Source organism: Siniperca chuatsi, linkage group LG18, assembly GCF_020085105.1.
Source record: "Siniperca chuatsi isolate FFG_IHB_CAS linkage group LG18, ASM2008510v1, whole genome shotgun sequence".
Taxonomy (NCBI): domain Eukaryota; kingdom Metazoa; phylum Chordata; class Actinopteri; order Centrarchiformes; family Sinipercidae; genus Siniperca; species Siniperca chuatsi.
Window position 1 is genome coordinate 2520337 of NC_058059.1, and position 13628 is coordinate 2533964.

The following is a 13628-nucleotide window of genomic DNA, read 5'->3' on the forward strand; positions in this document are numbered from 1 at the left end:
ATGACTGAACTGAAAGGGAAACTTGAGAGAAGGCTTAAGGACACATTTTTTGGCTTTGCTGTGAACAACAAACTCGAGCAGCTAACCCCTGATCTGGCTAAGAAATGTGAGGCTGATGAAAGGTATGACTTCTCTGAGAACAGCCTTCATAGCTGTCAAAGCTTGGCCTCACAACTGCTGTGTCTTATGAAGAATACAGTGATGCAGTCCAGGCCCGCAGTCTGAAAGCCATTGATATGGATGGAGGAATGAGGAATATGGCGTGGTGGAGGCTCTTCTCAGCTCTTCAGAAATGGAAGGTTGCCACGGTGAGGAGTGGGATCTGAAACTGTTTTCCAAAGCAGATGCCCCACTTGTGAATCTGAAGGTCAGCGCCTACATCGTCTCCATCCCATGTAGCAATGCACATACTGGACCTGTCTTTTCAATGATGACCTCAGCATGGAGAAATGAGAGAAACCGTCTGGATTTGGACAGTGTCAAGGCAGAGCTGTAAAATTTGTGTCAATTTCACAATTGAGTGCACAGATATGCACCAGCAATTCCTTGCAAAAACTCTTGGAAGCAGCCAGGAAAGGGCAAACGTATGGCAAATAGACATTCGACTATGTGGTGAGTACACTTCTCTTATTATGAGTCTTATTATGTGTTATGGATTTAGGATTATTTTTCAGTTTTTATCCTAGCTTCACTGAAAAAGTGTCCTCCTTTTTGGTGTTATGGAAATGGCCACCCTACGTACTGTACATAAAGCAGCTAAAACTAGCTAACTGTATATAAAGCAGTTAAAACTAGCTAACTGTACATAAAGAAGCTAAAACTAGCTAACTGTTAATAAAGCAGTTAAAACTAGCTAACTGTATATAAAGCAGTTAAAACTAGCTAACTGTACATAAAGAAGCTAAAACTAGCTAACTGTTAATAAAGCAGTTAAAACTAGCTAACTGTATATAAAGCAGTTATATAAAGCAATTAAAACTAGCTAACTGTATATAAAGTAGTTGAAAATAGCTAACTGTTAATAAAGCAGTTAAAACTAGCTAACTGTATATAAAGTAGTTAAAACTAGCTAACTGTATATAAAGCAGTTAAAACTAGCTAACTGTTAATAAAGCAGTTTAAACTTGCTAACTGTATATAAAGTAGTTGAAACTAGCTAACTGTATATAAAGTAGTTAAAACTAGCTAATATAAAGCAGTTATATAAAGCAGTTAAAACTAGCTCCACATCGAGCAGCTACAACAGTAAAATGCTGCTCTAACATTGATGCATCAGTATTATTATTATTATTATTATTATTATTATCATTATTAACTAATAATGTCAGATAGAATCAGATATCAGTCACAGGAGACATTTTACTGCAGAACCAGTACTTTTACTGCTAATACTTTAAGTACATGAAGCTGATAATACACAATGAACTTAAGTAAGAAAATCAATGCTATATTTTTTACTTGGTATGGCGTATTTTTTACATTGTTGTACTGGTACTTTTACTTAAGTAAGATCTGAATACTTCTTCCTCCACCGTTGAACAGAGCTCCTTTATCCTGCAGCACAAATGATAAACAGACCATCAGCATCACAGCTCTGCTCTAACTTCCTCCCTATAATAATAGTGGTTATAAAACCCTGTTTGTTTTAGAAGCACAACAGCAGTTTTCCATTTACTGAGTCATGGAACGTCAGTAACGTGGCTCTTTATATCCTGACAGGCCACACGATGGCAGTACTGTTTATTATCATGACCCTAAATAGAAAATATGGATCTTATCAAATGTCCCAAACAGACATTGAAAGAAAAGAAAATATAAGTTTTGTTAGGAAAAACATGGAGAACAATTAAATTCTTTTTTCACAATCTTCAACTCTAACCTCACTTGAATGAAAGACAAAGATTACAGTATAAACAGACATTTAAATGCTGCAGGTGACAGAGGACACTATGAAAGGTAAATAACTTGATGACTCCTCAGTGTTTGTCCAGGCTTGTTGGCTCGGTGGCGGAGGTGTTCAGTGACACCACAATGGCTCTCGCTCGGCCATCTGTCACACAAGGTAATGGCTGACCGTTAATGGCTCCTCACCTCAGTGTTATGGCCCATTAACTTCCATCAGGCAGGGTGAGAAAGATAGCCAGCCTCCCCCTCTTTACTATGGAGGTGTGTTTACCTACAGCAGCTCAGCAGGGGGCTCTGGTAGCTCTGAGTGTCCGCCGAGGCGTCACTGCTGACAGCAGAGCAGACGGCTGTTAACAGCCCTCATTTCCAGGAATTAGAGCTGTTAAACAGCAGAAAACACACTGCTCTGTGTGTGTTTACCGCAGAGGTGGAAGAAGTACACAGATCTTGTACTTAAGTAAAAGTAGCTAATACCACAGCATAGAAATACTGTCTAAAGTCATGGATTCAAATTTTTACTTAAGTAAAAGTACAAAAGTATTAGCATCAAAATATACTTAAAGTACCAAAGGCAAAAGTACTCATTATGCAGAATGGCCCATTTCAGAATAATATATATTATTTGACACATTAATGTGTTCATGACTTTAATGTTGCAGCTGGTAAAGGTGGAGCTCATTTTAACTACTTTATATACTTTATGTGCTCTGTAGCTTGTGGATTCCCCACAGGATCAATAAAGTTTTATCTTAATCTATAATTTTACATCATCATTTATTTGTTAATTATATTTTGTATTATTAATCTTAATATGCAAAGTAACTAAAGCTATCAAATAAATGTAGTGGAGTGAAAAGTATCATATTTGCCTCTGAAATGTAGTGTAAAAAGAGTAAAAGTATAAAGTAGCAGAAAATACTCAAGTAAAGTACAAGTATCTCAAAATTGTACTTACGTACAGTACTTGCGTGAATGTACTTAGTTACTTTCCACCACTGGTTATCTGAAATTGCAAGGAAGCAAACTTTATTTCTACAGCACCTTTTGTAGCAGTTACAAGTAACAAACCACAAAATTAAAGTTAAACCAGACTAAGAGTCTACAGTCATGCTAGCTGCTCTGTGAGCTAAATGCTAACATGCTGATGTTTGGCAAGTACAATGTTTACCATGTTCACCATCTTAGCTTAACATGTTAGCATGCTAACATTTGCTAATTAGCAGTAAACACAAAGTACAACTGAGGCTGTTGGGGATGTCATTAGTTCTGCAGGTATTTGGTCATAAACCAAAGTGTTGGACACATTGTGACCTGAAGGTGGCGCTAGAGGAAAAGTCAGATGATCACCAAAGTCATTAGGATTCATCCTCTGGGGAACATGAATGTCTGAACCACATTTCGTGGCAATCCATTCAGTAGTTGTTGAGATATTTCAGTCTGGACCAGATTGGTGGACCGACCAACTGACACACTGACGCTGCCATATTTTGGAAAATACTTATTCTCTTTCTGCAAGAAATACTTAGTATTTGATGATCAATACCACTGTCACGTACCTCATAAAACTACATCGTGTTGTTTTTACACTTTGATTTTTGTACGAATTAAACAAACGAGATATAAGGTGTTAATCAGTGAGCTTTATTACACGGCTTTGTTGAATACTCGTCGATTACGGCACTCTACGCTCTGTTATTTCTGAGGAGCAGACCGCTGCTATGAATAACAGACAGTTGCTATGGACGCAGTTCTGATCATTGACTCTGGAGTCCAATCATATCAATCTGCAGAAAGAAGTCCTGTGGCGAAAGAACGTTTTTAAATCCTTTTTAAATCAATTAAATTAATATTTGGTGTCAAATTATTGATTTCTTTAGTAAGTATCCGTGTAATAAGCAGGATAATGTACAGCGAGCCGGTCATTATTGTGAAATGAACCCTTTCAGGGTGATTCTAGACCTGCATCACCCTGTCGTGGTTAATTTCGCAGTAATGGCCGGCTCGCTGTACATTAGCCCTTACTCAGAGGTGCTGGTAGGTGGGTTCCATTACCTTCGGACAGAGCCAGGCTAGCCGTTTCCTGGTTTCCAGTCTGTATGCTAAGCTAAGCTAACCTAACCAGCTGCTGGCTGTAGCTTCAAATTGATTAGAAATGAGAGTAGCATCGATCTTCTCATCTAACTCTCGGCAAGAAAGCGAATAAAATAATGAATAAAATGTCGATTGTGAGACATCCATTCTTCTGTCGCACTAAGGCAGTTTTGAGATTGCGTCTCCGTGTAGCTTCAAAACAATGAGAGACGTTTATGAGAGACAAAAAAGAAAGCTTTCTCTGGAAATGATTCAGATTTTCAGAAAGAGAAAATGGATGGTTTACTGTAGAGAACAGTAAGGAGAGGGATGAGGGAGCCAGAGGCAGTTCATACTGATTCAATTTAGTATGAGGCTGTAACAAAATACACTGCACACCAGTTATGTATTTGTAATGTCAGCCAGGAGCTACAGAGGGAATAAAATGTCACAGACAGAAAGAACTGCATGATGTACGGAGCCTCCTGTCTTATGTAGCGCAACGTTTCCTCTCTGTGGGAAGGAAACGCTGCTTCAGGCTCCGCAGAGAAAACCAGAAAACCAGCCAGAGGAAGGTGTGTGATAGATGGTGCAGAGGCCCTGACTACGCTTCTCTTCCCACAATCCATCTCCACACACATATTCAACAAGTGGATGCTTCCTGTTGGAGGCCCTGGGGCCCTGGGTGAAAAGCTGGTCGTCGGAGGGGGGTCCCGTTTTCAGACAGTCTCTCCTGGAAGACATTCATCGTGTTGCACACAGTTTGCACAAATATTTGTGTTAAAAATGAAAAAAGAGATCTGAGAGGAATTCAAACCCTGCTTACTTTCTCACCTCCACACAGCTGACCAATCACGGCGTAAAGTGGGTGTGAATGACAGACTGTCGCTTTTGGAAAGTTACAGAAACGGTCGGACAGAGGGGCTCTCTGAAGCCGTCCGACGCTCCGACAAACAGTTCAGAAGAAGCATGCCGGCCGCTTAAGCTGTCTAATTTATAAAACGCTGTTTTCGTGTGTAAACAACACGCGTCCACTCGAGTGTTTCCAGATCTTTGTCCAAACTGACCAACAGGAAAGGGGGTCACATGGTCGAACAGCATCTGAAACCCCTTTCGGGGGGGGGGGGTCTGACGATTGTTGTAAACTTACGAAACCAACAATCTGCCGATCACGACCACTTTACGCGTGATTGGTCAGTTGAGTGGAGGCAGGGTTTGAACTTCTCTCTCAAGCTCTTTTTAGTCACTTTTCATGTGTTTGATCAATGTTTTTCTTTTCTGTCCTCCATCTTGTCCGTGTCGTTCTGTCTGATAAAAACTTTGGTTAGTTTGGTTTATTGTTGCTTTATGAATCTTTACATGCTCTCCACATTTTCCCCCTGGTCACGTGCGAGATGTGTTTTCCAATGTGACCGACTTAATGTGGACGAACTGTCATTATTACATTTGTCAAATATCACATTTTTGTTCATTTAACCACAACAAAGTCTGAACCGGAGTAAAAATTCAAAAAGGATTTTAATACTGTTAATCAGTTACACATTCAGCTAGATTTTCTGCAAACGGCAGGCTGCAATCAGCTGGAGGATAAGTGCAATGTTGAACTGTAACACTGTCAGACATCATCTTTGGCAACATGACATTACTGCGAAGGACCAAACCTGACTGAGAAATACATACATTTTGGTGGAAAACGCACAAAGAAAACTTGAAAAATAAATCTATAAATGAGTAATAAATTATTTCCAGAGGCATTAGGGAGTCTGCTGATGGAAAAATAAATCCAAATGCAACGGTAAAAAGTAAAATGAATATGAAATATATGTTTTTACATATTTATATATATATATTTTGTTTATTTTATTCATTCCTTTATGTTTTTTAGTACCTATTTCTCCCTTTTACATCTCTCTTTCATTTCATATTTCTCTTATATATCCAGTTTGGTCTTCCATATAACACAAACTATTATTTACAGTATTCACACTGAGAACATTATTATTAACATTAGCAAAGCACTAATGCAATAGGCAGTACAGGAGCCAAACCCAGCTCTCACAGTCTTCTATCAGTGGGTGAACTCAGTCTTTACACCCTTTATGAATGAGATGGTGTGCGAGCTGCTTCCTGAGGCCTTGCTGGGGAGTCCAGCTCAGTCCAGCTGTTCTTCACATCAGGCTGCTGCTGTGATAGACGACAGTGAAGCAGCTTGTCTGAGCTCCTCCGTCGGGCCTCGTCTGGGACTGCCGCCGCCCCGCGCAGCAGAGGAAACGGGATGTAGGTGATCCGGGAAGGGAAAAGGTCCCAGGACGCCTATGTGGAGTTACAGGAATGAGCCGAGGCAGAAGAGCCGACCGAAGAATACTGGACCAGAGGAACGGCCAGGTCCAGGTACTCCTGAAGCGACAGAATCAGAGGGTTGGACGTGGGATTGCCAGTTTAAGCTGTCGACAGCAGCAGTTGAAATGTCAGATGTAGTGTAAGAGATGAAAGCAGTTGAAGTGTCGTTTAAAGAAAAAAAGATGAAAAAAAGTGTCAGTTGAACTATGAACGATGAAAGCGCTTGAAATTTCAGCTGAAGTTGAAGCGCTGGAGATAGCTGAAGTGTAAGCAGTGACAGCAGTTAAAATGTCAGCTGAAGAGTAAGAGATGAAAGCAGTTGAAATGTAAGTGGAGGTGTTAACTGCTGGAAGTAGCTGAATTGCCAGTTAAAGTGTAAGAGATGAAAGCTGTTGAAATTTCAGTTGAAGCGCTGGAGATAGTTCAAGTGCGTGCACTGTTAAAATGTTAGTTGACACGTAAGAGCTGAAAACAATTGAACTGTCAGCTGAAATGTAAGAGATTAAAGCAGTTCAAGTGTCAGTTGACATGTAACGGGTGAAAGGGTTAGTTAATGTGAAAGCAGTGAAAGAAGTTAGTGTTGGTTTATGTGCAAGTGCTGAAAACAGCTGAACTTTAAGTTCAAGAAAGTGGAATTTCCCACTGTCATCGAACGCATCAGCCCATTTATTTCTATGAAATAAAATGTTGAAAGAAAATGAATATTTTAAATTATATTAATATATCAAAGTATGAAATAATCCAAAGTCTGAATAGATAATCAGATGCCCAAATTAAGCTGAACATTTTAAAAAGTTAGAATTGTGTGTCTACACCGTTTTTCTTTTCTTTCTGTCTGCAGCCGGCCGCATCAACAAGGCCCGGGACCCCCACTGACTCTCATACGCCCATTAAATAAGAGTCACATTATACATATTCTTTATTATTTTCTTAGAATATTTTTTATATTCTTTAATATCTTATTGTCAATTTTCTATTGATGATTCTTGACCTGCAGTACTTGCTTTATATTTCTTATATTTTTACTATGTTTATTGTTTAGCACCAAAATACCAAAGCAGATTCCTTAAAGCAATAAAACTGATTCTGATTCCAGTATGTGAGAATATGCTGAAGATAATTCCTATTCATATCTATTTTACTGAATGAAAAGTCTTGATAAACAACACTTTACCTGGTTGGCCATGAGAGAAAGGGTGCGGTCTAAATCTTCTACCAGCTGCTGGAAAGTCGGTCTGCGAGATGGGACGGCGTGCCAGCAGTCTCTCATCATCAGGTACCTGATGAAACCCAAGCCAGTGTTCAGCCGTTTGCAGACATTACTGGATTCATTCACCTGTCACAGTCATGGCTTTGTGCCACTCAGACACAGGTGTTGGTGATGTTATGTTCTCTACCTGCATTACTGATGTATTTTAAAATGGTTTTTGCTGTTGAAGCCTTAATTAATGACTATTGCCCCTCTTCTCACAAGTAAGCAAACATTTTCTGCCTCTCTGTCTCAGAAATGTTTAAAAGTCCAAAATAAAAAACTGTAAATCACACAAACTAACAACTGATGAACTTAACTACTGTTGTACATTTACATGAATGAAGGTCACTTTAACTGGAAACATTGATTACCAATAACATTTGTACACCAAATAAATATAAACACATGCGTAAATGTAAGAAATCTATTTTGTGTAATCCATAAAACACTTAAATATAGAATATATTTTTAATATAAAAGCAACTATACAGAACAAGTTTTTTTTGTGTGTGTAAATTACTTTGATCTTTGGTGGAAGAAGTATTCAGATCCTTAAAAGTACCAATACAACAGTGTACAAATACTCCATTACAAGTAAAAACATTGCATTCATATTCCCACTTTAAGTACATTAAGTTTTATGAGCAAAATGTAATTAAAGTATCAACATCAAATACTCGTTCCTTGTTATTTCTTTGAGCCTCAAACAATTATTTAAATGACACCATGTGAGACATTTAGAGGGGAAATGTCTCTTTGGTTGAACTTAAGTACAGTACTGGAGTAAATGTACTTAGTTACTTTCCACCACTGAAGTTATTTGGAGCCTGAACACAGATTTACTAGAACTATCTTAAGACAGAGTGTGAGTGAAATGACTGTTGTTATCCATTTAAAAGCTGTGTTTGCGTGTGGAGGATGGGGTGAGGTGAGGTGTGCGGGCGTACTCACAGCTCCTGAGTGCATGCGGAGGGTTTTTCCATGCGATGCCCCTCCTTCAGCAGCTTGAACAGCTCCTCCACGGGGACTCCGGGGTAAGGAGACCCCCCGAGGGTGAAGATTTCCCAAAGCAAGACTCCAAACGACCACCTGCAGCAGCAGCAGCAGCAGCACACGGGAAACATCACAAAAACCTTTTCAGACACGGGATATGTAACTGCCCCATGTGACCAACCCTTTCCAGTGGTGTATAAAGCAGAGTGTGAGGTCCCCAGTGTGAGACTGGGGAAGGAGTGCTGGTCTGATTATGTTCTTCCTGCTCCGCTAGGGAACAAAATGATAGACTGCTCTGACGTGAGAAGAATCTCCTCAACACCTTAAAACTGGTCCAGTCAAAGTGTTTCGTGCTTAATTAAACATCTTTTTTTCTTTGTGCTTAAGAGATGATAATTAAGCGATACATTTATTCAGAGCTGAAAAGATTAGTTGATCAATCGGTTAATAAATCACCAGAAAATTCATTGTCAGCTATTTTCGATTAATCGTTTGAGTCATTTTTCAAGCAAAAATGCTAAATCTTTGCTTGCTCCAGGATTTGGTTCTTTTCCTGTTTCATATCATTGTAATCTGAATGTCTTTGGGTTTCGGACTGTTGCCGTTATTTTTTTTGGATTTTCTGACATTTTATAGACAAAACAAATCAATGAATTGGGGAAATAATCAGCTGCCCAGATTGCTGTTGCGACTTGACTGATTGGTTTCTCTATCGCACTTATATATTTCCTTTGTTTCATCTGCAACTGTGACAGTGTTTCTGGTCTTTTCTATATGTATTTTATTCCACTTATCTCATTTTAAAATGTCTTTTTATTCTATCTTAACTTCTATCTTTTATTGTTTTTTATTGATTTTATTGCTTTTTTTGATGCTTTTGTTTGCCTATGTAAAGCACTTCTGTGTTTGAAATGTGCTGTATAAATAAAGTTGCCTTGTACGTACATGAACAATTGCAACATTTACGTAACGAGGTGCCCGAAAGAAAAACAACTGTTCGCACAAGAACACGCGTCCAGAAAAATGACAAAACAGCAATCACAAGTCTTTAAAGTTAAAACTCACACGTCACTTTGGTGCGTATAGATGCGGTCAAATAGAGCTTCTGGCGCCATCCACTTCACCGGCAGACGACCCTGCAGGAACAGAAACATGTCAGTCAGAACACATCTCTTCTAATCATCCTAATGTTAATATTCAGTCCATTCAATCCGTCTTACATTGGTGGTCTTCTTGTAGTAGTCGATGTGGTGGATATCTCGGGCCAGGCCGAAGTCGGCTATCTTCATCACGTTATCGTCTGTGACCAGCACGTTCCTGGCTGCCAGGTCTCTGTGGATACACTGCACAGCAGAGAGGAGACGCGCAGTTTTCATAAGAGACAGCAGAGGAATAAAGGATTACCAAGATCATTCTGAAAGGATGAGGCTGGTGAAAATGTATCTTGTTCTCATTGTCAGTTCGACCGCTCTGGGCTGGACGTCCGTCTGCCTAACTGGCTGTGGCCGACTTCAGGTAACTTGATTTTAGTGCCGTCAGTCCTGGTGCCGTTTTAAAAAAATAATTTCCTCTTTTTTCCTCACTTTTGACCAGACGTCACATGACTTCTTGTGTTAGCACTGAGCCACTGGACATAAATCACGTAGAGCAGGATCGTCCAATACGATGGTTACAGAAACTGACCTTCTTTGAGGCGAGGTACGCCATTCCTCTGGCCACCTGGTACGCAGCAGACACCAGCTCCCTGATCTCCAAGCTGCCCAAAGAAGCCTGCCTGGAGCCGCTCCAGTACTCCAACCCGACCGGTCGACGAGCCCGGAGATACTCCCTCAGGTTTCCCTGCGAGGCGTACTCCACCACCACATACAGAGGGCCTGACGGAGACACACAGGAGGTGGAGGCGTCGTCTTTAACGTCTGTCCGACACACCTCACTACTGATTTAGGCGTCACACAGAATCCACACACTCACCGTCCTGAGTGCAGGCTCCCAGCAGGTTGATGATGTTCTTGTGTTTGCCAATCATCTTCATCATTTCCATTTCAGAGATCAGGTCAGACAGGTCCTTCTCTGTGGCGTCCGCTGCACACAACAAGCGAAGATGACTTCAGCTTCGTGTTAAGGTAAGATATCTTTCTCTCGTGCATTGTTATATATGGGACGGGGAGAGAAAAGGGGTGAAAGGTTTAAAGTTGAATAAACTAAAAGGTGGATTCATTCTTCCTGATCGTCCCGCTCAGTGTCGGGGTTTGGATCAATAACCAGTCAAAAGAAAACAACTTGATAACGACACTCACGGATTAATAAACTATTGGAAACAATAGAACATCATGAGTAAAAACTAGAGAAACACTGAATGTGGACGAAGGATTTGTCATCAAGAGAAATATGCAAAGATCCAGATTTTTACTCCAAATCAAGAAGATAATGTTTTTGAAAAATGCTCTCAAAAGAAAGTATTAATTATATTTGGACAGTTTTAGATATCTGCACGCTAAAGATGATATTTACACAATCTTGGATTTAGAGAAAGGTCAATAAATGATCTACATCCACTAATTAAATATTTATGGAAAGAATATAACCTAACTAATGTTAAATAGCAAACTGAAAGCTAAAACAACATTTCAGAACAGGGACTATATGAACATGTAAAAGCTCAGATAAGATGGGAAGCAGATGCAGGAATAAGTTTACAAATCAGCACAAATACAGCCGCGCTCGTTTAGTCACAGTCGCTTCATTTAGGCATATTTTTGGTTTTGCCCCAACATTGAAGACAAAATAATTAAGGAAATTAAAAAATATATTGTTTTGGATGGAGGTTTGTGTGTTCAAGGATGTCTGCTTAGAAATGAATAACTAAATTATGGTTTACATCCTAATTTCTTTGCACCCACGCCTGGAAAGAAATGATGCAGAGATTCATGAATGAAATGAGATGAAAAAGAAGCATTAACATTTCTCTTGTTGTGAAGCACTTTGTACTTTGTTTTGATAAGTGCTCTATAAATAAAGTTTTATTATTATTAATGTGTATCACCTCCCCTTTTCTTTCTTTATGTTGTTTTCTTTTTTCTTTTATCTATTTATTTTTCAAGATTACAATAAAAATATTAAGTAGAAGCTGTTTTGGCTGAATCCAGAGACTAGAATTAAGTCGCTTAGTTTAGAAAGTAGCTCTCACCTTTAAGCATCTTCACAGCCACCTTTGTGAGGCGAGTGGGTTTATTTTTGTCGATCCCAACAGCCTCCGCCAGAACCACCTGACCAAAACAGCCTTCTCCCAGAGGCTTCCCCAGAGTCAGCCTGAGGACAACACACGCAGCAGACACTTTACCATCACGTCAGTGCACGGTGCGTTTCAACTGCGAGGATACCGGCACAAGACACAAGCATGCTACAGCTAATCGGTGTATAATGTCCAGTACAGTTAATCTAAAGTGCTTTACAGGACTTCAAGGAGCAAAGATCAAATACATGAATCCAAAAATATGCAGGCACACAACATACCTACAGATATACAAACAGGTATGTTTTAAGAAGTTATTTGAAATCACAGTCAGAGTGAAAAGATCAAATGAAGGAGGCGGGGAATAACAATAAAGCCAGACAGAAATGACCTCCGACAGAGGACAACTGGACCGCAGCTGTCAACAAATAAACTGTGTGGAGAAACTGACCTTTACCTTAAGACTTCGATAGGATCTATATGTAAAATACTGGGAAAGTGGACTACATATATGCGCTTATTAGATTTGATCCATTACATACTGTATCTCGTTGAAACACCCTTTTCCTGAACGTTTCTGTGATACTTTTGTCCTCGACTGAGAAATGAAAAAGTGGACGTTCAGACTGAAAAGAGACCTGCGTTAGAGGCCGCGTTGGTGGGGGAGTGTTGTCTCAGGCGCCGGTTCGACTAAAATATGATGCAGGGGCCCTGCGACATGCAAGCTGCGATTTGCAAGATGAGATCATTTCCTCTCGCTCACTTTGGCACGTTTCACAAATCAAAACAAACACCATACATAGCGCCCTGTGCATTAGCATGTAAGAGACCTGAGAGGTGCACAGAGGTTATTATGAGACAGGATTTTACAACTCTGTAAAATTACCACAGCAGAAATCACTGTATCCTTCTCCATGACGACTGTTAGGTGAACAGTAGAAATACAGCGTTCACGTTATCTCCCAGGAATGTGATTTTTTGATTGAGCCAGGTTCAACTTTTTGCTGGACTCTGAGTCGTTTTGGTGTCCGAACACGGCCTGAGGCAGAGTGAAACAAGACTTTTGTTCTGTTCTGTACTTTAAGGACGCTTCAAGGTCGACAACGGCCACACAAGTAGAAATGAAATTAGAAAAAGTTAGAAACTCTCCTGTGGGTTTCTGAGGATCTACTGGCAGCACTTTATAGCCACCTGGTAGACAGATAGACGTTGTCATGAGGTTACACAAGGTAACAACAGAAGACAGGACTAAATATAGGGTGTAGCCTTTAGTGTAGGTTGGGCCACCGACAGACTGCAGCAAGTCAAGTGACTCACTAAATGCAGGAAAGAGAAATAAACAATTTATCATCAAGTGTAAAAGAAACACGGGAACGTGGATCAGAAAGCAGAGAGACAGATTATATGTTATAGGCTGTCGTACCTGTCGCGAGGCAGCTCCCAGACAGGATCATAGGGAAGTTCGTACTCCGACACTCCTGCCAGGATGGTGGTGGCTGCACTGGAGAGACGAGACTGACGCATCAAACACATCCCTGACTGAAGGGAGGACGAGGACTCGACTGACACCTGCAGAGAAGCCAGAGAAGCTGTGAGCGACCTTTTAACTTCCTGTCTGCGCCGGAAGTCGGGATTTGTCACATCTGCTGCTTGTGATCACTTTGTACCTTGTGTACTAAACCTGACACCCAGGTGCTGCACCATGTTACTGCGACAGTAAGCTAATGTTAACAACTTTTTCATCATTGCGTCTGTATGTATTCGTAGTAACAGTGAGACAACAGCGCCATCATGAGGCCAAACAGGAAAAACATTACCCGCTCTCACTTGCATCCA

The 13628-nt window shown here is 40.2% G+C and overlaps 1 protein-coding gene and 1 long non-coding RNA gene across 2 annotated transcripts in view; one reads left to right on the top strand and one right to left on the bottom strand.

Annotated features, from left to right (window-relative positions):
* LOC122865730 lies at window positions 1-5801 on the top strand. The gene is made up of 2 exons (XR_006375535.1): window positions 1-612; window positions 4474-5801. It is a non-coding gene; the product is annotated as an uncharacterized LOC122865730 (long non-coding RNA).
* Window positions 5475-13628, bottom strand: part of fgfr1b (fibroblast growth factor receptor 1b) — a 25279-nt gene continuing 17125 nt past the window's right edge. Inside the window, exons 9-17 of the mRNA XM_044174553.1 lie at window positions 13216-13361; window positions 11748-11869; window positions 10532-10642; window positions 10244-10434; window positions 9781-9903; window positions 9626-9696; window positions 8519-8656; window positions 7490-7595; window positions 5475-6372 (exon numbers count right to left, since the gene is read on the bottom strand). Coding sequence (XP_044030488.1) covers window positions 6289-6372; window positions 7490-7595; window positions 8519-8656; window positions 9626-9696; window positions 9781-9903; window positions 10244-10434; window positions 10532-10642; window positions 11748-11869; window positions 13216-13361 — 1092 coding nt within the window. The 3' untranslated portion in view covers window positions 5475-6288. The remainder of the gene's footprint in view (window positions 6373-7489; window positions 7596-8518; window positions 8657-9625; window positions 9697-9780; window positions 9904-10243; window positions 10435-10531; window positions 10643-11747; window positions 11870-13215; window positions 13362-13628) is intronic.